At 46.4% G+C, this 27,711-nt stretch overlaps 1 protein-coding gene and 3 non-coding genes across 5 annotated transcripts; all 4 read left to right on the top strand.

Annotated features, from left to right (window-relative positions):
- The first annotated feature begins 9,813 nt into the window (after positions 1-9,813).
- On the top strand, positions 9,814-20,247 carry NUCLEOLIN (nucleolin multifunctional protein). 2 transcript variants are annotated; one of them, XM_016204676.2, is made up of 14 exons: positions 9,814-9,972; positions 11,020-11,136; positions 12,379-12,853; positions 13,217-13,417; positions 13,748-13,834; positions 14,020-14,161; positions 15,025-15,149; positions 16,091-16,214; positions 16,731-16,888; positions 17,382-17,505; positions 17,707-17,840; positions 18,411-18,537; positions 19,460-19,683; positions 19,786-20,247. In XM_016204676.2, exons 1-14 carry the CDS (start codon positions 9,955-9,957, stop codon positions 19,860-19,862), a joined length of 2,133 nt encoding a protein of 710 aa, XP_016060162.2. In that variant the 5' UTR covers positions 9,814-9,954; the 3' UTR covers positions 19,863-20,247. The 2 variants fall into 2 exon arrangements, with proteins under 2 accessions (XP_016060162.2, XP_016060161.2); XM_016204675.2 differs by having other exon boundaries at positions 9,815-9,972; positions 12,364-12,853.
- LOC148092542 (small nucleolar RNA SNORD82) lies at positions 13,870-13,939 on the top strand. Its single transcript, XR_015714930.1, has one exon. It is a non-coding gene; the product is annotated as a small nucleolar RNA SNORD82 (small nucleolar RNA).
- On the top strand, positions 17,961-18,041 carry LOC148092543 (small nucleolar RNA SNORD20). Its single transcript, XR_015714936.1, has one exon. It is a non-coding gene; the product is annotated as a small nucleolar RNA SNORD20 (small nucleolar RNA).
- LOC148092544 (small nucleolar RNA SNORA75) lies at positions 18,574-18,707 on the top strand. The gene has a single exon (XR_015714928.1). It is a non-coding gene; the product is annotated as a small nucleolar RNA SNORA75 (small nucleolar RNA).
- Positions 20,248-27,711: the final 7,464 nt, after the last annotated feature.

Raw genomic sequence — 27,711 nt, forward strand, 5'->3', positions numbered from 1 at the left:
ACAGCTCTAATCCCAAGGGAGTCTGGGAATATACTCAGCTCCACATCCCGGAAGAGGAATGAGTGGGATGAGCAGCTGGCCAGTCTCTGATGCCACCAGTGTCCTGTTCATGCTGCTGTTTTTTCCAAAGAATCCAAAACAAGCCTTTCCCTCAACCCACGTCTGCCTTCTAGGTCCTGCTCGCCTTCCATTTACAATCTGCCCGTGGCCTCTCCATCTATAATCACTTCGCCTTCAAAACAATCTCCACCTAACAGTCCAAGTGACCAAATAATAAAACAAACCCAAATTAGGTCACATCACTTCCCTGCTTAACATTCTCCAATGATTCCCTACATCATTTGTAATAAAAACTAAACTCCTCTGACTCAACAGAAACCCAAACAGCCCAATTAAAAATGGGCAAAGAAACAGACTCGTCTATGCAGAGAACGGACTGAAGGTTGCCAGAGGGAACGGGGGCTGCGGGACTGGGTTCCAGTTTCTCCACATCCTCTCCAACACTTGTTATTTTCTGTTCCTTGTTGTCATTTTAATAGCCATCCTAATGGCTCATCATAGTTTTGTTTTGCATTTCCTTCTAATGATCATGGGCATTGAATATCTTTTCAAGTGCTTATTGGTCATTTGTATACCTTTGTTGGAAATGTCCATTCAACTCCTTTGCCTAGTTTTAAAAATTTTATTTTTCTATTACAGTTTATATTCAATATTATTTTGTATTAGTTGCATGTATACAGCATAGTGGTTAGATAATCATATACTTTACAAAGTGTTCTGATATTTCCAGTACCCGCCTGGCACCATGCATAGTTATTACACCATTCCCTATGCTGTATCTTACATTCTCACGACAATTTTGTAACTACCAATTCGCACTTCTTAGTCTCTTCACCTTTTCACCCAGTAGCTGGCCACACTCCAAACTACATATAGGGTCCCCATCCTCTCCAGCTTCCCAGCAGAGGGTGAGCTGGTGGAGACAAGCAGCATCAGGAGCCTTGGGGAGCCTGAGAAATGGCATGGCAAAGGGAAGAAGGGTCCAGCACACTTGTGGGAATTAGCAGTGACAGGCATCCCCTAGGCAGGATGAACCCTGCCACCTGCTCCATAATTCTGGGGCCTAGTGCAAAACAAAAATGCAGGGTTCCTGTACAACTGTTATGGTCTCAAGCAAATGAAACCATATTGCTTAAAGCAAAGCATTAAACTAATCCAAGGGCCTTTCTAAGTGTGAGTCGAATGCTCACGAAGCCACTCCTGCTGGCATGTTAGAGTCTGGGTTCCCAAGAAAGGACTGGATCAGCCTGGGAGAGGCTGCAGCCTTCTCCACCCATCCACGGCTCTGGAACTGCACCTGAGCCAGGAATCGCCTCTGCGCTGCCACCTGCTGGCCACCCCGGGCCACTGTACCTCCCTTCAGAAAGAAGGACCTTGGGTAAGCAGGAAAATTGGCTTAGTGATCGCTGGGTCAACTCAGCCTTTCCTTTCACTGAACAGAAAACAGCTTGGGTGCAGGCACACACACACCTGGAGGCAGTGGCATTCTGCCCAAGGTTACATCAGCCAAAGCACCTCAATGATGATGGCAGCACTTACCTTTCTGTTCTTTACAATCCCACGAAGTAGAGATGATACCCCCATATAGATGAGGAAATGAAATGAATTTGGGCTTTCTGACTACTATGGTTGTCTCCCTTCTCTCTTTTCTAGCCACTCCCCTCATTGTTCTTTGGATACCCACTGGCCCAAGTGCTGATACACTGTGGCCTGGGGGTGGGGTGGTGGCCCAGGCCCACACTCCGAATAATGCCATTACCTGGCTTCAGGGTGGGCCTGTAGGCCAAGGGCAGTGGAGGGGACTTCTTTTTAGCTGGGGCAGTTGGGAAGGATATTTCTATCTCCCTCCTGACTTTAGGATGAGTACACCTGAGGTTTACTACCTGAACTGCAGCAAGAGGCACTTTGCCACATGATGAAAGCTGGTCTGAGCATGAAGCTGACATGGAGAAATGGGGGAAGAAAGACACAAAAGGGAGTCCAGGATGATATCTTTGAGCTCCTGGATTAAGTCAGCCCTGAAGTTCGAGTCAGGGTTCCCAGCACTTTGCAATGCTGGAGCCAGTGAATCCCCTTGAGTATGTAAACAGCTTTGAGCAGCTGCTTGCAACGAAAGGTGTCTCATGCACAAGTCTTTCAAACTTCTATATGCCTCTCTAGCCCCATCTGCTGGGGATCTTCTTCCTTGACTGATCCCCAATCTTCAAGCCCATCTCCCTTGAGTCCTCAACAAGGCACCAGCCCTCTCTCTCTCTCCAGGGCCTTTGTACAAGCTGTTGTGCCTGCCCAGGGCACTCTCCCCTCCCCCACAGGTACCCTTATGGTCTCAGCCTAAATGGCATCTCTTCAATGAGGCTCTAACTCCAGGTCACTCCAGAAACATCTGCCGAGCTCCTGCTCTGCCAGGCAACAGGCCAGGCCCAGCTCCCCACGAGGAGCTCTGGAGATGCTGGTGATCTCAGAGGAAGCAATGGGAATCAAATGGCCACACTATGCTCTCAGATGAGAGAAGTGAGACCTGGGCCTGGAAGTGAGAGTGTGGCTGGGTGAATCTGGAAATTTCAAAGAAAGCCATGAGGCTGGAAAGCAGAGGGGGAAGTTGGGAATAGATCTTACTGTCTTGGTCGTGTGGGATGGTGAGGAGGGCTGGGATTCTGGGTATATTGTGAAGGTAGTTGGCCTTCCATGTTTGCCAAGCTACTCCTGATTTGGTTTCCACTGCAGGTATGCAAATAATAGTCATGGTTCAGTGAGAGTTGTATTTCTCCTTGAAGTTCATATATTTTTATATGGAATTTGTTACTGTGATATCATTTATATGCCATAAGTCACCCTTTTTATTCATTATTTTTTATGTTTTTTTATATTGATTTCAGAGAGAGGGAGAGGGAGAGAGACAGACACACATCAATGATGAGCAAATCATTGATCAGCTTGGGGACTGAGCTCACTACCCAGGCATGTGCCCTGACTGGGAATTGAATTGTGACCTCCTGGTTCATGGGTCGGTGCTCAACCACTGAGCCACACCGGCCGGGCAAGAGTTACCCTTTTTTTTTTTTTTAATATATCTTTATTGATTTCAGAGAGATGAAAGGAGAGGGAGAGACAGAGATAGAAACATCAGTGATGAGAGAGTCATTGATCAAGCCAGCAACCCGAGCATGTGCCCTGACTGGGAATTGAACCCTGATCACCCAGATCCCAGGTCGATGCTCAACCGCTGGGCCACGCCCGGCCGGGCAAGAGTCACCCTTTTAAAGCGTCAATGTAAGAAATGCCTGAACCTTAGAGAACTTTTTTATAAGAGTTTATTTGAGCCAAACAGACAACATGCTGGGGATCAACATCTCAAAGGCTCCAGAGAATAACAGTTTTGGATCTTTTTTTATGCACTTGAAATTAAGGAAAGTAAAGAAAATTACATGAAGGTAGGAAAGCAAGGCAGGGATTAGATTATAGGATAGTTAATTATGTAACAATTATGTGCTTCCTTAAGGGTGGTTGTTTCAAATGTGTGTTAACCTAGATGTGCAGAAACAATGGACAGGACTTGCTTAAGGCCAAGATAAACCTTTTACTAAAAAGTTGTAGGCCTGCCCTAGCCAGTGTGGCTCTGTAGGTTGAGCATCATCCCATGCACTGTGAGGTCCCTGGTTCAATTCCCGGTCAGGGCAGATTTCCCAGTTTCAGGCTTGATCCCCAGTAGGGAGCATGCAGGAGGCGGCTGATCAATGATTCTCTCATCATTGATGTTTCTATCTCTCTCTCCTCCCTTCTCTATCTAAAATCAATAAAAACATATTTTTTAAAAAGTTGTAGGTGACTACTCACCATGAACTGCCCAGTAAGGAATTTATAATCAGGCCACCCTGTGAGATTACTTTCCATAGAACCCCTGTTTTTGTCCACAAAAGTGTACACTTGAGTGTTTTCTTGGTATATTCACAAAGTTGTATGACCGTCACAACTATCTAATTCTAAAACATTTTCATGACTTCACAAAGAAACCAACATACCCTTTAGCAGCTATTCTCCATTCCACCCTCCACCCCAAGTCCCTGGAAACAGTAATCTCCTTTCTTTTTATTTATTGATTTGAGAGAGAGAGAAACATCAATTTGTTGTTCCGCTTACTTATACACTCATTGGTGGTTTCTTGTATATGCCCTGATGGGAGATTGAACCTGCAACCTTGGCGCATCAGGACGATGCTCTAACCAACGGAGCTACCCGGCCAAGGCAGTAATCTCCTTTATGTCTCTAAAGACTTGCTAATTTTAGATATTTTATATAAATGGAATCAGAAAATATCTGGGATTTTGCATCTGGCTGCTTTCACTGATTTCAACGTTGGCCATGTTGTAGCATGTATCAGTACTTCATTCCTTTTTATGGCTGAATAATATTCCACTGTATGGGTACACCACACTTTGCTTATTCATTAGTAGTGATAGACATTTAGGTTGTTTTACTTGACTTTTTGTCAATTATGAATAATGCTACTATGAACATTCATGCACAAGTTTTTATGTGACATATGGTTTCGTCTCTCTTGGCTATCTACCTAGGAGTGGATTTGCTGGATTATATGTTAACTCTGTGTTTAACCATTTAAGGAGCTGCCAGACTATTTTCCAAAGCAGCTGCACCATTTTACATTTCTTTTTTTAAATATATCTTTATTGATTTCAGAGAGAGGACAGGAGAGGGAGAGAGAGATAGAAACATCAATGATGAGAGAGTCATTGATCGAGCCCACAACCCAGGCATGTGCCCTGACCAGGAATCGAACCTCGATCGCCTGGATCCTAGGTTGACGCTCAATCGCTGAGCCACGCCCAGCCAGGCCATTTTACATTTCTAATAACAGTGCACAGGGTTCCAATTTCTCCGCATCCTCACCAATACTTGTTCTTTATGGGGTTTTTGGTTTGTTTTTATAATAGTCATCCTAATGTGTGTGAGGCATAAATTATCTTTTTGTAAAAATCCATTGCTTTTCAGAGAGAGTGGGAGAGAGAAACATTGATCTAGAGGTACATGCCCTAGGCTGCGGACTGATGCTCTAACCATGGAGCCAAGCCAGCTAGAGCAAAGGATATTGTTTTAGAAGATATCCTGGGGCCTGGAGGCCAAAAGCTAAGGACCAGGGCTGTATGCAAATCCCAAGGTGGGAACGCCCTGGGGAGGTCTGTTTTTCCCTGTGAAATGGAAAATAGGTAACTGCTGAGGGGGAGGGGGAGAGGTGAGGAGCCCTGGAGAGAAGACCCAGAATAGATGCTGGGGAGAAGGAAACCAGAGGCAAGATCCAGTCACAGCTCCTGGAAGACTTTTTGAGCAGCTGCTGAGCAGGACAGTTGGAAACCCCGGGCTGTGTTATTACAGGACTTCTCTTCAGCAGGGCCCAACCTTCTGTAGGTAGAAGGGAAAGCTGACAATCCGCCTGGACCAGGAGGTGCAGCAGGGGACTCAGGGATGGTGAGAATCTGGGCCCATGACCACCCCTCCTCCAGCAGGCTCAGGGGTCCCCGGTCACTGGAGCAGTTGGGGAGCTGGGTCTTGGAGCTGGTAGATGAGGCTTCTCAGGCTGCCTCCAGGAGACAAAAGCCAGGTCCTTTGACTCTGGCCCCTGAGGCCCAGTTTCCTTGTGCATCTTAACGCTGGCCTAAATGCCAAGCAAGGCCTGGCAAGGGAGGAAGAGCTTAAGATCGCCCTTTAGCATCTGGCTGAAAGTTCTGGACAGCATCTGAAGGCCTCAAGGAACCCCAAAAATACAGAAGCTGCCCTGCCTGGTAAGGAGAACTTGGCTCTGCCCATCTTCCCAGCCTCACAGCAGACTCCCTGGGCCTCTGGCCTCAGGCATGCATGGAGCACTGGAGTTGGGGCTTTGAATTCCCTTCAAGGCCAGGTGCGGTGCCCTCTGACCCTCTGTTTTGGGCAGCTAACCAGGAAGCAGCCCTGGACCCTCCACTGTGGCTCTGCCTTCAGTGGAGGAATCTTTCCTGGACCTTAGTGTGCGGGTGGCAGCAGCTTCCTGCTTGCGCCTTAGGTCCCGGGGGCGAAACTCCCTCTGTTTTAAAGACCCAGTGTGGCCTTAGCCGGTTTGGTTCAGCAGTTAGAACATTGGCCAGGGACTGAAGGGTCCCAGGTTCAGTTCTGGCCAAGGGTACGTACCTCGGTTGCAGGCTTGATCCTGGCCCAGGTCAGGGTGCGTGTGGGAGGCACCAATTGGTGTCTCACATCGATGTCTCTCCCTGAAAAGCACTGGGAAGAGTATCCTTGGTGAGGATAAAAAATAAGATAAAGTTTCTTTAAAAGAAGTGAAGACCCAACGTTGATGGGACTTTTCTTCTCTGGTGAGAGCCTAACCAAGGCACTGGGTTGCTGAAGGTCTGGATCTGGGGACTGTAGTTTACCCTCTTGAAGATCTGCACCCCTTCTCCAGTGGCTGTCGGACCCCACGGTGATGTGAGGCCACTCTGGCCGGCGGGGCTTCTGGGTCCAGAAGTGCCCATGGATGTCCAGAGTGGGCTCCTCCCTGCAGACAGGTGCTGTGCGTGATGAGGGCTGGCCAGGCCAAGGCAATGAGCTGTGCCAGACAGCAGGCAGGAGAGGTGGCCAGGGGCTGGCCAAGCTCCCCAGTGTGAAAATTCAGGGAAAAGCATTACAGTAGTGCCTTTAGTCTAGGGGATGTGGTAGCCTCACCTCTTCCCACCCGGTCTCTCCTCCTCCAAAGTGTACAGTGCTGTCAGCCCCATGGCTCTGGGGCAGCAGATATCCCCCGCTGGTCAGGACAGCTGGGATCATTCTCAGCTGGAACTGCCACCAAAAGTCCCAACCAAAGGTGGCACTTGGGAGGGCATCTATCAAAAGGTAAAAGGCCACATCCTTTGACCCAGCTCTTCTACATTCAAGTTATAAACGTATATCTGTTGTACAGATCTAATTTGTAATGTGCAAATGAAGTATGCAAAAGGTTATTTACTATGACAGCTTGTAATAGCATAGCATAGGAAACAACCCTAAGTGTCCAGAATTGGGGACTGGTTAAACGGATGACCTTCACATGGGGAACAGTAGCTGTCATAAAGAACAGGGCAGCTCTGCAGGCTCTAATGTGGAATGAGTTGCGTGATAAATCTAGTTAAAGAAGGGCACATGCAGGACAGTGTGTATAGTATTAAAGGTAGTAAATACACCTATTTGTAAGTGCACTGACCGAATCTGAAAGGATCCACTAGAGATTTCCTCTGGCACTGTCCTGTGACAGGATGCAAATGGGGGAGAACATTTGGATACTGGTGGCAAGAGAGTAAAACTGGAGGTAGCCTTACTTAAGTTTCTGGGCACTTGGGAAGCCCATGGCTTCCTTTCTAAACTCTCAGATTTAGAACCCTTGAGGATATGGATCTGACCCAGCTTTGCCTTATGCTTAGTACTTAGGCATACCCTTGCATATAACAGATGATAGAAATAGGTTATCCCTTCTCCCCCTATTCAAGTCACCAAGTCTGTCAGTAATAACAATGACTAATATTAATTAAGGACTTGTTATATGCCCTCAAAAAAATACATACAGCATCTCACTTAACACTCATACCAACTCTAGAGGCAGGAATTATTATAATCCCCATTTTATAAAGAAACTGTGATGACAGAACAAGGTCTTGATTTAAATCCTAGCTCCTCCACGTATTAGCTGTATTACCCTAGGCAAGTTAATTTACCTCTCTATGCCCTCCCCCCTATTTTTGTAAAACAGTAATAACTTTTTAAAGGTTATTTTGAAGAGCAAATAAATTAATATGCAAAAGACTGGAATAGTGCTTGGAACTTAGTAGGTATTATGAGTATTGCACTTTACTATTTTCCTATCACAGACTGATCCAAGCAAGGCATTTGAACACTAAGCTGCACTGGCTCTCTCTCCACTGCTGCTTTTACATCATTCATTCATTTAACAAAGAGTTTTCGCCATGGCTCCAGGAATATAGCAGAGAACAAAGTCCGTGTTCTCATGGCTGGGGAGGGATCAAACCAACAATGAACAGCTAAGAAACATACTAGGTATTGATAAGTACCTGTATAAAACTTAGAGTGATGTGATAGGGAGTCTGGGTGGCACCTTTCATTGGGTTGGGTTGGGGAAGTCCTCTTAAGAGATCTGAATGACTAGGAGCCAGCCGTGCCAGTATTTCTAAAATCTGTCCCTGTCACTTGATCATGCCCACTGCTCATCTCTCCAGGCTCTTCCCATGAGTGCATTAGGTTTGCTCTGTGCCAGACTGCTTGGAAACACCAGGATCTATTCCACCACGCCTTAGCTCATGCTGTTCTTTCTATCCTGTTACCCAGCACGTGTCCTCTTAGCCCCTGTCCCAGAGTTCAAAATGTGAACCTTCTCGGGGGTTCTCCAGAGATTTTCAGAAAGCAGGGTGCAGACCACTGAACTGGCCCCAGCTTCCTCCCTGATCAGAGAGCCCCAGTGGGTAGCTGTGGGTTTCCTGGGAGTGTACTAGTAATTGCAAAATAACTTGATAGCGCACAAGAATCCCCACAGGCCTTTGTTAAAATACAAAATACTGAGCTCCAACCCAGACCTCTCTAATTAGACTCTCCAGAGGTGATTCTGAACATCAGTTCAGCTGGGGAAATATCGTCATAGCTGAAGGTATACTGGTTTTGTAGTAACAATGAGGTACCAGATGCCCAGGATATATCCTAGGCAAGCTCTAAACTGAAGCAAGAGCTCTGGGTTAAGCTCAGCACCGATTCAGTTTGTCCCCAGTGACCTACAGGAATAACTGGCAAAAGACGGCAAAGAATCTTATGTACGTCCATCAAGGGAACCTTTCCCTTGCCTCTCTGACCTCCTGGACCATCCGGTAGCACCGGCTTCTCAGCCACCACATTTAATGGGTCCTTTAATTCCAAACAGAGCACTTGTGAGCGGTCCAAGGCATGGTTCCTTTCCCGTTCAGCCCACAGCTGTAACACCCTGTGACCACCAGAAAGTTATCTTTCCGAGCCTGCTCCCCATTGGAAGATACCCAGCGCCCGAGGTTACCTGAGATTAACTATGATGCTGTGCACTGCCCACAATAAACCTCACGAATATGTGCGACTGCCTTTAATAACAGCTCCCAGGACGCAACTGCAGGCACGTGGCCCGGGAAGGAGTCGCCGGCGGACGAGGGGATTTTCTGGGCCTGGGCTAAGGTGGGCCTCCGGCTCCGGCGACGTGAACCTAGGTCTCGGGCTCGTAAGCTGGGGAAACGGGGGCGAACTCTTCTCCCCGCAGCCGGGAGGCTGAGCGTGGAGCGCGGGACGGGGACGTCGAGGATCTCCGCCAGGGTCCACAGGCTCCCGACACATTCCGGAGTAGGACCCGGCGAGCACCCGCAGCCCGCGAGAGCGGCACCCGGGGCGCCAAAAAATGCCCGTCCCACGGCGCAGGCTCCGCGAACGCAGGCCGCGGAGGGGCACTTCGGGACCGCGCGCCCACCGCCCAATCAGCGCCGGCCATGCACAAAGCAAACCCCCCCCCAGGGCGCCGAAACGGAATCTCCAGCTTCTCCTCCCGCGGCCTTGGCCCGCCCACTCCCACCCCGGGCCCGCCCCGCGACGTTCTCCATACAGATTCGCGATTGGCTAGTGGGGTGAGTGCTAACTCTGGTTGGTTGAAGTTGAGTCACGCGGGCACAGTCGTCGTCTTTCCAGAGGCGATTACTGGGCAGGCTCAGTCTTTTGCCTCAGTCTCGAGCTCAAGCTGGTAACGAAACGTACGCGCTCCGGCTCTTCAGTACCAGCGGCCGCCATCGACGTCGTTTGGTTCCTCTGGGCTCATCTGCGCCACTCACCCGCCACACACCGTCGTCATACGCCGCCATCATGGTGAAGCTCGCAAAGGTAAGAGGCCTTCTTCGCGCAAGCACGGACGCCGGGGCCTGTTTTCTGGGGAGCGCGCGCGCGGCGCCGCGAGGAGGAGGGCCTGCGCGCCATCCCGGGCGCATTCGAGGGCGCCATGCTGCGGGAAGTCTCGCGTGGTTAGCGCGGAGGTCTCGCGGCTTTTGGCTACTTGGTGGCGAAGTGAAGAGTTTCGGCAGGTGTTGCGGGGATAGATTAGGGACTGAGCGTGGGGAGGGGGCACTGGGCCCCGGGGTGGAGGGATGAGGCCAAACTCCTGGGACTGGCGCGAGCGGGGCACCGCCTCCTGACGCACGTGCCGCGGCGGGCGGCCCGCCACGTGGGCCGTGCCGCGTGGGTCCCGGCGTCTCCGGAGGGGGACTGTGCCGTGACGCGGCGAGCGGCGGGATTTGTTCATTTGAAGGCCTGCAGCCTGTCGGGTCTTGGCCGTGAGGTGGGCCCCGGAAGGAGGCCCTGCCGCGTGCTTTCTGTGCCGGGCTGCACGCACATGGTGGCTGGCGAAGTGCCCCCACGTGGCCCCGGTGGTTCTCAAAGGGGCGGGGTTTCCCTGGGAAAGAACTGTAAGGCCAGAGGTATAGTTAAGACAAGATGTGATTAAAAAAAATTTTTTTTTTAAGTTGCCCTGATTTAAATTCAGAGGAGAGTGGTGGGGTAAGGTGCCAGAATTTACTGAAGGCTTTTTTTAAGGTAGTTAACCCCCCAGGTGAAGGGTTGTGGGTTGTTAGCCATTAAAATGGTCCCGTTGTAGGCTACTGAGTATTGAGAAATTGTGCTTGATAGAAGAGTAGATTCTGGAAGTATAATTTTTAAAATGAGTGTGCTTAATGAAGGCAACAGGAAGAGGGAGATCATCTCTTTGAAATTGTCTTTCTATGTAAGGTTGGTTTATGTTAATTTGTGATATTTAACAGAATGAAAAGTGGGTTCTGAGAAAGGGAGATGATTGAATCGTATATGAAGAAGGATGGCAAAATGTGAGTGGTCTGAAATGTGGGAGGTGTATTGTGCTAATAATTGGGTCTGTTTTAGGCTGGTAAAAATCAAGGTGACCCCAAGAAAATGGCTCCTCCTCCCAAGGATGTAGAAGATGATAGTGAAGATGAGGAAATGTCAGAAGATGAAGAAGATGAAAGCAGTGGAGAAGAGGTAATTATGTACAATTTAATGCAGAGTGGAGAGGAAAAACAGATGGTATTGTGTGTCTGAAAATACTGGCAAAAATAAGATTATATTCATTCATACATGTCCTGTTGTAACGGTTGAGTGTTTCACAAGCTCTTCATTGACCTGTCAAAATACCATAAGGGAAAGTATTTGAATGAGCTTGGGAGAAAAGATATGGAGGCTCCTCCTTGTGTGCACTCTGCAGGGCTTAGTGTGGTGATGTATTAAATCACTTCCAGTTTCAACATGTTAGCCCCACGTGCTAGATGAGGAAACAGCCTGGACAGCTAGCTGTCTTATATGTGGCAGTGCTGAGCATTATATTCAGGTCTGAGGTTAGCCTTACCAGATTCCTTTCTTAGCCTCCAAGCAGGTCTCTGTTCTTTGTATGAGTTTTGCAATACTAGTCACTGTGTTGTTATATAGAGTGAGGAACGCCACCTTCCTTTGTGCCAAGGATGACACTTTGGTACTCCTGGCTACTGTTGCTTACTGTAAAGACAACTAAAAGTTTTGTTTTAACACAGTACTTGATAAAACTGGTAGTCAACAAAATAGCTTTGAGTGTGACTTGAATGTAGATGATGTTTTTATGGCGCTAACTGCTCCTTTAATCTGTATTAATTTTGCAAGGATAGACTGTCCAGCCTATTTGATACTTATATCTTTGGTCCTAAGACCGAGCTTTTAATGAACTCTTTGTACCACCTCCCCAAATGGTTTAATAGTACTTAACAGAGCTTTTAGTTACAGAAATCAATTCATAATCCTTGAAACAACATGTAACATTGGTGCTGTTAACATTTTCAGAAGGGGAAAAAAGTTGAGGCTTAAAATCTCCTGGGCCCATACAGTATCAGATGGGATCCAGGCAGTCTTATCTTTCAGAGTCCATTTGGGATGTGCTGCTTCAAAGCTGAAGTGATTAGAGTATGGTGAGGTACAGAAATTCACAGGTCTGAGTCCGGTGGTATCTGCAGTGTTAAGGGTTCATTATGATTGGACATTCTACATGAGAATGAGGACCGACCTCGCAGGTAGACAGAAGGACATGTAACATGACCCTGTAGTTCAACGTGGCTAGCATATATCTAATGCATGTGATCTTAAACCAGAGGCAGTGCCAGAATTAACACTCATTTATGGGGACCAATGCTTCCTTTTTTGAGTTTGAAAATAGACTCATGTTTGTTTTTATTTAATGTTGAGGTTATCATTCCTCAGAAAAAAGGCAAGAAGGCTACCACAACTCCAGCAAAGAAGGTGATGGTTTCCCCAACAAAAAAGATTGCCACACCAGGCAAGAAAGCAGTTGTCACCCCTGGCAAAAAGGTAGCAGCTATGCCAGTTTCTGGCAAAAAGGCAGCAGTTACTCCAGCCAGAGCAGTAGCCACACCTGGCAAGAAGGGAGGCCTGCCAGGCAAAGCACTGGTCGTGACCCCTGGTAAGAAAGGAGCAGCCACCCCAGCTAAGGGAGCAAAGAACGGCAAGAATGCGAAGAAGGATGACAGTGATGATGACGACGACGACGACGACGATGATGACAGTGAAGAGGAGGAAGAGGAGGAGGAGGAATTTGAGCCGGCCGTGATGAAAGCCAGTGCTGCTCCTGCCTCCGATGATGACGACGACGACGAGGAGGAGGATGATGACGACGAGGATGACGAGGATGAGGATGACGAGGACGATGAGGAAGACGGTAAGTTCTGTCAGTGGTTCTTGAGCTCTTTTGCAGGGTGCGTTAGGGGCGAGGTTGGGGAGGCGGCAGGGCAGACAGCTCCCTCCGTGGCACCGCGGGGTGGGCTAGAAGTGCTCGGATTCTGTCGCCACCGTGTGCTGGTGGTGCCTGAGCGATGGTCTGGCCCCGAGGAAGGGTGTGGGGGGCACAACCTCAGCAGTCTGGGTAGCGCAGGGTTTTGTTTCCAAGTAACCTGTTGATTCCCTCCGTAACAGCTATGCACACAGTGTTGTGTTACGTATTTTTCCCTTTATGTTTATCTAGAACTAATGTTGGTTTGGGGATCATTCTTGTGAGTTTTTGACTAGGTAGCTTCTCTTTCAGACTCTGAAGAAGAACCTATGGAGATTGCACCAGCCAAAGGCAAGAAAGCTCCTGCAAAAGCTGTTCCCGTGAAGGCCAAGAGCACAGCTGAGGATGAAGACGACGACGAGGATGATGACGAGGAGGACGATGACGACGACGAAGAGGATGATGAGGATGATGACGAGGAGGACGACGAGGAGGAAGAGGAGGAGGAGGAAGGTAACTGAGCTAGATTGTGAAGTATATTGTTGTAAGTTTTATTTTTTATTTTTAAAAATATATCTTGATTTCAGAGAGGAAGGGAGAGAGAGAAACATCAATGATGAGAGAGTCATTGCTCGGCTGCGTCCTGCACGCCCCCTGCTGGGGATCGAGCCTGTAGCCTGGGCATGTGCCCCGACCAGGAGTCGAACCGCTATCTCCTAGATCCTAGGTTGATGCTCAATCACTGAGCCACGCCTGCCAGGCAGTGTAAGATTTATTTAAATGAGGTACTTGAATATGTGTGGCTACTTATGGATGACACAGATTGTTTGAAATCTTGTTCAGAGCCTGTCAAAGAAGCACCTGGAAAACGAAAGAAGGAAATGGCCAAACAGAAAGCTGCTCCGGAAGCCAAGAAGCAGAAAGTGGAAGGTAACTTGTCAGAATTGTGGGGAGTGGCGCCTGATAGCACAAGTGATGAACAACAAAGGGACTTAATACTGAAACCTGATGTTACATTGCAGTATGCTGATGTGCTATGTATAGAAATTTATACTGGAACTAAGTTCATGCCATACTTTATAAATTAGATTAACTTGAGTTCACTTTTTGTACAGCCACAGAACCAACTACGGCTTTCAATCTCTTTGTTGGAAACCTGAACTTCAGCAAATCTGCTCCTGAATTAAAAACGGGTATCAGTGATGTTTTTGCTAAAAACGATCTCGCTGTTGTCGATGTCAGAATTGGTGTGTCTAGGTACGTATGAGGAAGTTAAGCCATAGTATTCCTGGGTCTGCTAATGCTTTTTCCCATCCCTTTGTAGAACCTTAGCCCTTTACTCTTAAGCATGAATGTGTCTTCAAAGTTTAGACATTAATGAATTGTTATTTAGATTACCAAATTGGAAAACCCCCAAATTGAAATTTCCATAGTCTCCCTTAACTTTTGAGATAGCACAAAGTAAATTTTTTATATATATCTATATACCTTTATTGATTTCAGAGAGGAAGGGAGAGGGAGAGATAGAAACATCAATGATGAGAGTCATTGATCAGCTGCCTCCTGCATGCCTCCCACTGCGGGGTCAAGCCCACAACCTGGGCATGTGCCCTGACCAGGCATCAATCGTGATGTGGATCATAGGTCGATGTTCAACTGCTGAGGCAGGCTGGATGGGCACAAAGTAATTTTTAATAAGCTGCTATATGCTTTTATTCTTAAAAATACTTAAAACTGCCCGATCAATGATTCTCTCATCATTGATGTTTCTCCCTCTCCCTCTGTGAAATCAGTAAAGATACACTTAAAAATATATATTTAAAACTATTAGATCCAAATAACCAGACCTATCTTAATGCTTGAACAGGTTCTTTTGTTAGCTATTAGTTATGAGCAGTATAGCTAATAAAGACAATCTCAAAGTGAACCTGCATCAGGTCTTGGTACTTGTATCTTGCTCTGTATCCCCTGACTGTATTTTGTTAGTAGAGTAGCTGCTTTTTAACTTAATCGTTGCCTGCACCATCACATTGGTGTTACGTGCCTAAAATACATGTTAATGTGGCTCTTTGTTTTTTTAAAACCTGTAATTTTTGTCCTTTGCTTTATTCACCTTAAAGGAAGTTTGGCTATGTGGATTTTGAATCTGCTGAAGACCTGGAAAAAGCCTTAGAACTCACTGGTTTAAAAGTCTTTGGCAATGAAATTAAACTAGAAAAACCAAAGGGGAAAGACAGTAAAAAAGGTATGTACCGCTTTAGGTTATTGTGGGTACTGATAATGTTAAATGTTTACAACAGTGCCTGACACTGAATGCTGGTGTTAAAAATTCCCGAGTTAGGCAAGCAAGAAGGGACTTAAAAATAAATGTTTAGCCTTGGCCTGTGTGGCTCGGTTGGGCATCATACCATACACCAAAAGGTTGCCTGTTCAATTCCCAGTCAGGGCATATGCCCAGGTTGCGGGCTCCATCCCCATTGGGTGTACAGGAGGCAGCCAATCATTGTTTCTCCCTGTCCCTTCTTTTCTAAATCAATTAAAATACTTAAAAATACATAATTGTTTAGGTGTATAGGCTTACCTTGGAGATGTTGTGGGTTCGGTTTCAGACCGCTGCAGTCGAGTGAGTGTCTCAAGGGAGTTGCAGCCCTTTTGCTGGTGGAAGGTCTTGTTTCAATTAGTAAAAAAATGGCAATACTTGCAAAACACAATAAAGCGAAGCAGAAAATAAAAACACAAGGTATGCCTGTACACCTGCATTAATATAGAGAGGCTTTTCCTCACTGGAACTAGATCAGATCCCTATTCTTTTTGAATCCTTCATATACTTTGTCATGTTTTATGTGTGTTCATGACTTTTTAAAAGTGTTCTACTTCACTTTTTAAAAAAAAAATATCTTTATTGATTGGGGGGGGGGATAGTGATGAGTCATTGATCGGCTGCCTCCTGCATGCCCTCCCACTGGGGATAGAGCCTGGATCGTAGGTTGATGCTCAACCTCTGAGCCATGCTGCCCGGGTAGCAGCTTGTGTCTTGCCACTGCTGTGTCTCCATACTATTAGAGTGTCTTATACATTGTAGGATCTCACATTATTTCTTAAACAACTTTTCTACTGATCGGTATCTTGGTGGGGGAGAAAAAAGGTCTTTTAACCCATCCCATTCATTTTGTGTTTTTTATGTAGATCGAGATGCAAGAACACTTTTGGCTAAAAATCTGCCTTATAAAGTTACTCAGGACGAATTAAAAGAAGTGTTTGAAGATGCTATGGAGATCAGATTAGTCAGCAAGGATGGAAAGAGTAAAGGGTATGTTTTGTGTCTGTTGGAATATTAGGCATTTAAATGCAATTCTGATTTATGAAAAATGATCCAACTTTCTTCGGTGTATGATTTAGGGAAAATTAATCTATAACTTTTATGCCTCAATTTCCCATCTGTGTAGTGGGGATAATGTCCTTAATTCAGAGTGATTTTAAAAGATGTGTTAATGTGTATGAACTGTTAAGAAATGTGCCTAGTGTATAGTGCGTGCTTTTTAAGTGATAGCAATTGTTTTGTGGTGAGGTAAGCTCACCGCGTGAACACACTGTCTAGGAGTACTTGGCAAACTTGTGTATTGGGAGAAAAGTTTTAATTGAAAAGTGGGAAATGGCAGAAACCTCAAACAATTCAATTGGTATAAAATAGGACATTTTTATTTTACTCAACTAAAGCAAGGTCATATTGCTGAGATTAAAACATCTGTGTTAAGAATTAATATGGTTTTAAAAATCAAATGAATTTGTGTGGGTTTTTTTTTTTTTTTTACCCCCCGCATTGCAGGATTGCTTATATTGAATTTAAGACAGAAGCTGATGCAGAGAAAACCTTGGAAGAAAAGCAGGGAACAGAAATAGATGGGCGATCCATTTCCCTGTACTATACCGGAGAGAAAGGTCAAAATCAAGACCATAGAGGTGGGAAGAACAGCACTTGGAGTGGTAAGAATGTATAGGCTTCCTTCAGGGTTCCAGGATTGATGGAGAGAAATCCTTTGCATCTTTGAACTTTATTTAAATTGACTGACTGACTGGATATAGATGTAGATCCTAAGCAAGTTACACCTCTGTTTGTAGTGGTAATCCCCTGTCTTGAATGAGAGCTGTATGAAATCATTTTGCAAGTTAGACATAGACAAGTCTAACTTCTGTTGTATGTTTTATGCTTTATTTATATCATGTATGGTTTAAAGTGAGAATATTGTTCTAGGGAGATATAGACCAGTAGTCAGCTTACACTTCTGAGTAACAGGAATGGAAGGAAGCAGGACATAACTGCATAATAGGTACTCGGTATATTGAGGCACTCTGTATGGGATTCATCTGCATCAACATTAGCATTTTAACTGCCAAGCATAAATTCTTAAGAACAAGATAGAGCTGTGACTGAAGTTGTGAACCAGTTTCATGGTCTTAATTTGGTACTTATTTGTAGGTGAATCAAAAACTCTGGTTTTAAGCAACCTTTCCTACAGTGCAACAGAAGAAACTCTTCAGGAAGTATTTGAGAAGGCAACTTTTATCAAAGTCCCCCAGAACCAAAATGGCAAATCTAAAGGGTAAAGTAATTTGTATGTTAATGTTGTCTTTTATGGGCTATAAGACTGTATAATCACGTTTCCCTGGCTGTCACAAGCTGAATCATCTTAGCTAGAAATCAATATAAAATGTGCTTGAGGAAAAGCTTGTGGCATCAGCTATGATTGCAGAGGAGCCTTGAGCTTGGTAACTTATTCTAAATATTGACTGTTCATCCTCAGGTATGCATTTATAGAATTTGCTTCATTCGAGGATGCGAAAGAAGCTTTAAATTCCTGTAATAAAAGAGAAATTGAGGGCAGAGCAATCAGGCTGGAATTGCAAGGACCCAGGGGATCGCCTAATGCAAGAAGCCGTAAGTTAAAAGTACCAGTATATTGTGGTTGGGGCATAGCTCTCCTCAGAGCCATGCTGTAACTTTGTCAGATGTAGAGGTGAACATTTGTTTTTTCTGTTGCTGCTGAGTAAATGACACTGGATATGATGACTGATTATCTGAGAACTAATTGATGAAATTCCTAAGAAAATTCCTCTAGATAGTCAAGTTCTGATCCAGCCATGTCAGCTTTGAGCAGCAGATTTGATCATGGTTTACTGTCCTGTGTGGTGGTTGGGGCTCCCTGCTTTAGGTCTACTGTCTCTTGTTTGGGTTGGTTCTCCTGCTTTCCATAGAAGATCTGAGACCAGGAAGGAGTTCAGCTGCTTTTGGTGGTCAAGGTAGACTTGAGGGTGGCAGTTGATTTAAGCCCTTTGCTTTCATTAAGCATCAGTTGGCTAAGATTACCTTCTTTTTCTCGTGGAGACACTTTCAGGTTCTGCTACAATGAGCATTCTTGGCCAGTAATTCTAAACATAAATCCAACATGTCATCATTATGAGTTGTGATTTTAAGTAAAGGGTTATTTTTGTTGTTGTTTTTCCCCAGAGCCATCCAAAACTCTGTTTGTCAAAGGTCTGTCTGAGGAGACTACAGAGGAGACATTGAAGGAGTCGTTTGATGGCTCTGTCCGGGCAAGGATAGTCACTGACCGGGAGACAGGCTCTTCCAAAGGGTAAGGTGCAGGAAGGTACAGTGCCTCCCATCTAAAGTCTTCTCATTGAGCTCCTTCTGTCGCTTTGTGGCAGTTTATGGATTCGCACGAGAAGAAGAGACAATTCACAGAGCTAGCATTATTTTGCCTCCTGTCTTTAGAGGTATATTCTGCTGTTTTGTGAGACATTCTGGCATTTATACTGTCACTAAACCCAGTTTCAATTTTCCAGAGAGAGCTACTCTTGCCATTGAGCAAGGCTACTTTCACTGTCCAGTGTATGAGGTTAACTTTGGCACTTACAGTCAAACCTCAGTTCTCGAACATCTCTCATTTCAAACAGTTATGTTGTTGACAAGTTCATGGAAAAAAATGTCTCCTTTTTCTAACAAAACTGCAGTTCTGGGACCTGACAACCCTTTCATGCTGATATATCAGCATGACAAAACATCTCTCAGGCCACAGAGGAGAGACTGCAAGTCAGTTTACCTCTAAACCATCCTTCCGTCCCCGTCCCCCCCATGTTCATCTCAGGAATTGTGCTGTGAATGTTTCTGTGTCTTTTTTGCTTTTGTTGCTGGTGAAATGTGTACGATTAGCACAATTTCAAAACATAAAGACATCAAATGTGCTGATGTTGCTAAGTGTATGAAAGTGCTCACAAAAAAATGGTCATAGGCAATTGAAGAGGTAGGAAAACTGAAGGGTGTGTTTGTAGATTCAACAGTACATAAGACACTGTATATAAGGAAGTTTCAAACAATCACTTAGTGGTCTGGAACAGATTAATTTACATTATTTCTAGTGTGGGAGGGAATTCACTTTTTGAACAAATCGCTTCTCAAACAGCCTTCTGGAACAAATTAAGTTTGAGAGCAAAGGTTCCGCTGTATTCCCTCTGTATCTGTCTGCTTTTAATGGATCATCTCATTTGGCGTTTTAGGTTTGGTTTTGTAGACTTCAACAGTGAGGAAGATGCCAAAGCCGCCAAGGAGGCCATGGAAGATGGTGAAATTGATGGAAATAAAGTTACTTTGGACTGGGCCAAACCTAAGGGTGAAGGTGGCTTCGGGGGTCGCGGCGGAGGCAGAGGTGGCTTTGGAGGCCGAGGTGGTGGCAGAGGAGGCCGAGGTGGATTTGGTGGCAGAGGCCGGGGAGGCTTTGGAGGTAAGGATGGTAGAGGGTTGGCATTCATCAGTGATCATGATCACAGAAGGGAGACCTGGCGGCTTTGCATCTGTTCTTTAATGATGTCTTCCTTTCCTATAGGTCGAGGCGGCTTCCGAGGAGGCAGAGGCGGAGGAGGAGACCACAAGCCACAAGGAAAGAAGACGAAGTTTGAATAGTTTCTTCTATCCCTGTCCTTCCCTCTTCCATTTGAAAGAAAGGACTCTGGTGTTTTTACTCTGTTACCTGACAACGACAGAGCCTTCTGAGGACATTCCAAGACAGTACAGTCCTGTGGTCTACTTGGAAACCCGTTTAGGTGACATTTCAAAGGCAATGACCCTGCTGGTTTTGACTGGATATTCGTATAAACTTTTTAAAGAGATGAGTGATAGAGGTAACCCTTATCTGTAAGTTTCGGATTTATATTGTTTCTTCCCATGTACAAAACCATTTTTTTCCTACAAATAGTTTTTTTTGTGTTGGGGTTATAAAGGAAAGCAGAATGTTTTATCATGATTTTGCTTCAGCAACTTTGGGACAAATTAAAAGTCCTTAACTCTGGTGCCAGACTTGTACTTCCTAGAGTGTTTCTCCCGGAATATCCCTGAAGGTGGAGCGTGACAAACCCAGCCCTGCCACTTCAGGTCCACCCAACCCCCCAGGGGAAATGCTTGATGCTTGGGTTTCAAGTGCCCCAGTCACAAGTTTGGTGAAATGGAAGTCTCCTGTGGCTTCTGCTTGGAGCCGGTGTGAGGATCTAGTGTGTCCTGACAAGTGCTCAGGAAAGAGGGACAGGAGCCCGTTGGTTAGGACTCCTTAGCAGCTGAGAGCATGATTTCTGGAATAGTCACTAGCTAGTAGAATTCATGCTGGATGAATGGACCAATGAGAGCTTTGGGACTGAAGCTGGGGAGGGAAACTACCAATCCAATAGATGGACCTGATATTTTTTGTAAGTCTTCCAGTGACCTCAGGTTAAACTACAAGAAAGGCCTTTGGTTTTGTACTATGTATAGTACCCAGACATTCTATCTGATATATCAAGTATTCCCTACCCCCTACTTGTGTTAAAAGTTGAAGGCCAATGCGATGTCCAGGTCAAGGGACTAATGTGAATTTCGTTGAAAAAGGGTTTCCCAGATGGTACAGCTGAGATTTTGAACCCAGACAGCCAACCCCAAAAGCTGGTAGACTCAACTACCTGTTCACTAATCAGACTACTTAAAATGAAATCAAAATGCAATACTGGTAGAATTCAGTGAACTTACAGTGCAGCCAACATAAGGGGTGTAAGTGGGTAGTTCACTTCGTCTTGGTTGAGGTGTTTGCTAGTGGGATGAGGAAATCGAAGCCTGTGCACAGCACCACCCACCAGGCCTGTTCCAAGGACTAAGGACTTAGAGCTGGACAGAGGGCTTGCTTTTGAGGGATAGATAAGAGCACCAATGAAAGTTGGTGCTGCTAGGGGGAGGTCTGTCCTCTGATAAGGAAACCAAGACCAAATGAACTGGCAGCCTGTATTTTTCTAGACTTAAAAGCTCCAGTTAATTGGAGCCCATCAAGCATGTCATGGTTTTAAGTCTCTTAGCTCTTAAGGCTGAGTGGAGTTAGAACTAACCATGTCAAGTTATCTCATTAGTGGCAATTCCTCCCAAACTGTCGAGTGGGAGTGGTCTTTGGGCGTTCTGGGACCCTTCAAAAGTGACTGTAGGGCCTTCTCCCAAAGTGGGTACCTGCTCTGGCTGGCTGCTTTGCTCAGCTATTGGCAGGCCTGTAGGTTTAAGTAAACCTGAGAATGTAATTAACCTTTAAAAGACGGCATTTAAAAGATAGCACCATACAAACTCCATATATTTTCCAGGATCAACTATACAAATAATGGTTTCTTTCCTTTTGCCTGTAAAAAAGAACGTATATGCTTAGGTTTCTGAGTATTTAACCTTTAAAAAACGGCATTTAAATTCCGTCAGCATTTAAATTCGGCCAGCGGGACCCACTCCTTGCCGGGAACTAAAGTTCCCTTTCATCGGATAAAGGTTAGTAGGCAGTTTGGCTGTTTAGGAGCATGAAGTGGGATTGCAGCTAGCTCAGGCCCAGCAGTCAGTGCTTGTTAAGAGGAGGGTTTTAGTGGCTTCCCTTGCTGAGGGCAGGGGAAAGGAAGGCTTGAGCTTGACCTGATAGCAGTCTGTGGTTGCAGGAGTTCTTGGCTCCTAGGGTAGAGCCTGTGCTATAAGACGCCTGCCCTGCCATTAGATTGGTGTTCACCTCCAATAAGAATGCTGATACTGTGCCCAAAGTATGGGCAGAAAGTTAAGGCTCTTTCTGCTATTCCTTCCTCCCCATTAAGGGATGGAAACAGCCCAGCCCTGTTAACTCGCAGTTCCAACCAGAAGTGTGTGGGTTTCCAGTGGCCTGAAGGATGGAGGGTGGCTTCCCTGGAGGGCCGGAGAGGCATGCTAGGGCTCCATCTAGCTAGGGTCAAGCCCTATAAACACCCCAGGCCTCTGGTACCTGTCTGGTTTCTGGTTTGGGCTGGATGAGGATTTTGCAGCCATTTTAGGAAAGCAGCCCCTTTCAGGAAATGGTTGTCGCTACTTTTGTCATTCTTCCAGCAGGTGGCAGCACATCCACAAGAATGGAAACCTGCCGGAGGTGTCAGGGAAGCCTGAAGATTAGCTTCAGGCCAGTGGGTCTTGAACTCCAGACTCTCCCTCAGATTAGTGATAGGGCCTGGGAATCTGCAGGAAGCCCCCTCAGGATGCTTTGAGAGAGGCTGCAGAATCCCAGAAGTGGATTCCAGTTGGATCCAAGGACTAAAATGCATTGACTGTGTTCTTTGAGTTCTCCCTTTATCCACATTTGGCCCACTGTCTCTTTGTATCTCGATCTCTGTTTCTCAGCTTTAAAAAGTGCCAAAAGCTTTCCTTTTTCAAAAAGAGACTGTCCCCTGGCCCTCCCACCAAGCTGTTCCCTCTTCCCTTCATTGCTAAACTGGGAAGTACTATGCTCCTGCCTCCCACTCCTTGGCTCTCAGCTTTGTGTGGCCGGTGTGTCTGGTAAAGCGCTTCCCCAGCACTTGATCTTTGCAAGGCTGTCCTTGGCTCTTTTTGTCTTCCATGTGGACAGCAGTACCAAGAACTTATAAATTTCCTAGATCACAAACGGTTGCTGATTTTAGAGAGGAAGGGAAAAGGAGAGAAACATCAATGTGAGGGTGAAACATGGGCTGCCTTCTGCACGCCCCCTACTGGAGACCGAGCCCAAAACCAGAGTATGTGCCCTGACTGGGAATAGAACTGGTGATCTTTTGGTGCATGGCTAGGGCAGGAGACATCTCATTTAGGTGGTTGAAAGTATCTGCCAAGTAAGCCAACCCAAGGATACAGTCTTTTTCTTTAAAGGCTTTCCAGCATTGGGCTTTCTTCCTCAGAAAAACTGAGACTTCTGCTGTCAGTCTGAACAAATGCTTTAGAACTTGTCCTTCGAAAGCCACTGAGAAGCGCTTCAAATTACTGTTTCCCCATTTCCTGATAAACTTTTTCAGGTGCAATGATAGACGTGCTTCTGATAAAGTTGATGACCTTTAGGAATGTCAACAAAACATCTTTCAGAATGTTGAAAAAGCCTTTATTGCTTGTGCACGTCCGTAAAAAGTATTGAGTGATGACAAGGGGAGCTTTATCATAAGTTTGCAAAATCAGCTTTGCAGGAGGCCCATCTGCGCAGAGAATGAACCTTTTCTATTCAGGCAGAGTTTTATTTGGCAAACCTTTTTACAACTTCCAAAATGTTCATGGCCTTTGTCGTTTGCAAAGGCAACTCACAAAGTAAGAGTCGTTCGGTAGCGTCAGCATGCCCGTAGTGAGGAAGAGCGTGAGCAAGAAGTCACCTTTGGGATGCGAGGCTGCTTCCTGAAAGACCTGCTTTAAAATGTCAAATGTCATCTACCCAGAACACGGTGCTTCATTTGAGGAGGGAACTGCTTCCAATGTTTACTTTTGATCACATCCAGAACAGTAGCTCAGTCATTTCTGTGCACACGTCCTGACACTTTCTCATGCCTCCGTAATAGTGGGAGATTTTCCTTCGGCCCTCTGGTGATTTTAGAGGATGCTTTAATAAAAGCTTCTTGTGAAATAACCAAGCCAAGTGTTGGAAGTGTTCCAGCCTTTTTGAATTGCGCTTTCCTTACACAAAACCCCCTGCATCTTTATGCATTTTCAGGACGTGTCATGCACTTTGTTTTGCTGGTTACATTCTTCCATTCTTAAGCACAAATTAAAAATTTTGTTCACACCAAAACACTGGCTTTTGTGTCCTGTCGTGTTCATTATTCAAAGTGAAACTGGACAATCGTCCATCTTCTCTTCAGTATTACAATATTACAACTAATATTCTTTTGGAGACTGTGATGGTCTTTTGATGTGTCAACCTGACTAGGCCACAGTCCCTAGTTTTCCGTCAAACATTGACTTGGGGGAGGAACTGGCAGTGGGGAAAAGGCTGGGGCAGGTAGCTGGACCCAGGGCCTGATTTATGGATGGGAGTCATGCTGCCCTCCCACCGACCACCATGCACTCCCCCTGCAGACTCCACTGGTTCTTCAGGAGCTTGGAGCAAATGTGGCTTTGTTCAGCATCTTCGCCTGACCCCAGACTCCTGACTGGTCACTTACCTCTAGCTCCCCCTACTGGGAACTATTTGAAAATGGGTATCCTGAGCCACGTACTGTTCCTTCTGATGACGTTGACTGAACCTGTGGTGGGTCAGAATCTGGTAGATGGGCTAAAGGACCAGGAATGGCCCTGAGTCCCCCATTCCTCCCGACCATAGTCTGATGGGGGCCCAAGCTGACTGCGGTGGATTACAGAGTGAGCAGCAGATGGGAACACAGTAAGTAGACGGACCTTGGCTGTGAAGGTCACAGTAAATAGCGGGAGCTGAACAGGATCATAGGATTGAAGGAGGGGTTTAAGAGGGGTTTTGGTTTTGTTCTTAATATATGAGAGACTTGAGTCCATTTAAGTGACCATTGAGAAGGTCTCAATAGGCTGGTGCATAGGATGCATGGAAATGGACCCAAATGCATCTGGGAATTCAGTATATAATCAACATGGCGCTTCGGATTGGTGGAGGAAAGACACTGGTGCGGGGACAGTTGAATAACCACCTGCCTGGAGAAAATACGATGTTAGTACCTTGTACCTTACATTAAAATAAGTTTCAGGTGGTTTCAGTATGTTTGCTAACCCCCAGTACCTCAGAATGTGATGGTATATGGAGGTAGGGTCTTTAAGGATATAATCAAGTAAAAAGGTCATTAGGGGAGTTCTACTCCGATATGACTGGTGTTTTTACAAGAAGAGGAAGTTTAGCCCAGCTGGCGTGGCTCAGCAGTTGAGCATCGACCTATGATTCAGGAGATGGCGGTTCGATTCCTGGTCAGGGCACATGCCCGGGTTGCAGGCTCAATCCCCGGTGGGAAGTGTGCTGGAGGCAGCTGATCAATGACTCATCATTGTGTTTCTATCTCCCTCTCCCTCTCCCTCTCCCTGAAGTCAATAAAGATATATCATGTGAAGATCCGGGAAGATAGCATCTGCAAGCCAAGGAGAGAGGCCTCAGAAGAATCCAGCCCTGCTGACACCTCCATCTCAGACTTCCAGCCTCCAGACTGTGAGGAAATGAATTTGTTGTTTAAATCACTCAACCTGTGGCACTTTGTTATGGCATCCCCACCTGACTAATGCACTATCAAAATTTAAATTGGAAATGTCACTTGTAGGAATTTCTGCTACAAATAGGGTGGTCCATGCGCTCGTGAGCATGCACAAGGACATGCAAGCAGTATTGTTTGTATTGGTCCAGGTTTAATAAGGAAAGCAGAAGCCATTCTAGGTATTTTGAGTAGAAAGAAATTAATAAAAGGAATTAGTGCTTGGAGAAGCATTGGAGGGGTTGGGAGAGGAAAGGACAGGAAGACCCTGGAAGTGAGGGGATGGCGGGGAAGGTGTCACCAATGATCCCAGGTGCCAGCAGGACCACAGCAGATGATCCCAGGAGGACACCAGGAGCTGCTGGAAGCTGTCACCAAGGATCTCAGCTGCCTGCTGCACTAAAGTGGTGGTCTTGCAGGGGGCACCCCAGAAGCCCAGGAAAGATGTCAGCAACGCTCATGGCTTTCCCACAGCTGCTACAGGGGTGCAATGGTTTCTACTTCCTCCAGCCTTCCAGACCTGGTGAGGGTGTCCCTCACGGGCAGAATTCAGCCTAGAACATACTGGATAGAGAGGAAGTTCCGGGGACATGGGACAGGATGGGGATGATGTTACAATGACTGATCCATCATGTCCTCTCGGGCTGGTTGCGCATCAGGCTCATTCACAGACTGGAACACCAAGCAGCTTCTGGTGGGGTGTGGCAACTCCACACAGACAGGTGGGATGACCTTTCAGGTTCACTTTTTAAAAAATGTTTTTACTTCCTGGCCGGGCGTGGCTCAGTGGTTGAGCGTCGACCTGGGATCCAGGCAATCGGGGTTCGATTCCTGGTCAGAACACATGCCCGGGTTGTGGGCTCAATCAATGACTCTCTCATCACTGATGTTTCTCTCTCTCTCTCCCTCTCCTTTCCTCTCTCTGAAATCAATAAAGATATATTTAAAAAAAAAAAAAAGTTTTTACTGATTTTAGAGGAGGAGAGAAAGAAACATTGATTGGCTGCCTCCTGTACACCCCCTACTGGGGATTGAGCCTGAAACCCAGGCATGTCCCTTGATCGGGAATCAAACCCATGGCCTCTTGGCACTCGGGACAACGCGCAACCAACTGAGCCACAGCGGCCAGGGCTCAGATTCACTTTTTTTTGTTTGTTCTAAACATATCTTTATTGATTTCAGAGAGAGGAAAGGAGAGGGGGAGAGAGAGAGAAACATCAATAATGAGAGAGTCACCAATTGGCTGCCTCCTGCACGCCCCCGACTGGGGATCAAGCCCACTACCCAGGCATGTGCCCTGACCGGGAATCGAACCCTGATCACCAGGATCCCAGGTTGACGCTCAACCGCTGAGCGACGTCCGGCCGGGCAGATTCACTTTTAAGTGTGTAAAAGATAAAAAGGGTAACAGCCCCACGTGTGCTTGAGTGGGCACAGACTACCTCAGGAAGCATCCACAGGCGGGCAGGGGTGGCCGCAGGGGACTGGAATGTGGTAACGGGTGCACGGGAGGGAGAGGAGATTTTCATCGTTATATTGTCTATTGTTTTGTCCCATGTACATATACATATTCAAAAAGTCAGTAAATAGTTAAAAAATCAAATGACCAACTAGAGAAACAAAAAAACTTCCCCAAAAGGTCAAGGGAAGCCTGGTAGCTCCCAAGCCTGCCTGGAGCCCACAGATTTCCTGTGTCTCCTCTGCACGGCTGTGCGGCTCTTCCTGCCCAGTGCTGGCAGCGACACTGGCTAAAGGGGAGGCCCGGGGAAGCTGAGGAAGCCTGGACAGGTCCCGAGTACAGAGCCTGGGCCCAGGGACAAAGCAGGCCCTGTCTACCGGGACGTCAGCGCCTGCCAGCCCAGCCCCTGCATGGGGAGCCGGGCCAGGAAACGGGCAGTTCCAACACCACAAGCACTTTGAAAGCTCTGTCTGAAGCAAGAGCAAGCTGCGGCCCTGGAGTTCGGGGTCTCTGTAGGCCACTGGTTTCTGTGCAGCACCCCTGAGATGCGGCTGGCCAAGGACTGTGGGGACAACAGGTCCTGCATCCATAACCTAGACGGGCGGCTGGTCTGTGGGTCAGGAGCACCCAGCCAGCTGGAGGGGTGCGAGGCCCAGGTCCTGCCCTTGGCCCAGGACTTAAGTCCAGGTGTCCCTTTAGGGGCTCATGCTCTTTGCCTGTTTCTTTTTATTTCCTTCCTTTTTTTTTTTTTTAAACAGCAACAACAAAAAACAACCCTGGCTGGTGTGGCTCAGTTGGTTGGGCGTTGTCCTGTGCACCAAAATGTTGCCAGTTCAATTCCCAGTCAGGG

This window comes from Miniopterus natalensis, chromosome 8, assembly GCF_054644295.1.
Source record: "Miniopterus natalensis isolate mMinNat1 chromosome 8, mMinNat1.hap1, whole genome shotgun sequence".
Classification (NCBI taxonomy): Eukaryota; Metazoa; Chordata; class Mammalia; order Chiroptera; family Miniopteridae; genus Miniopterus; species Miniopterus natalensis.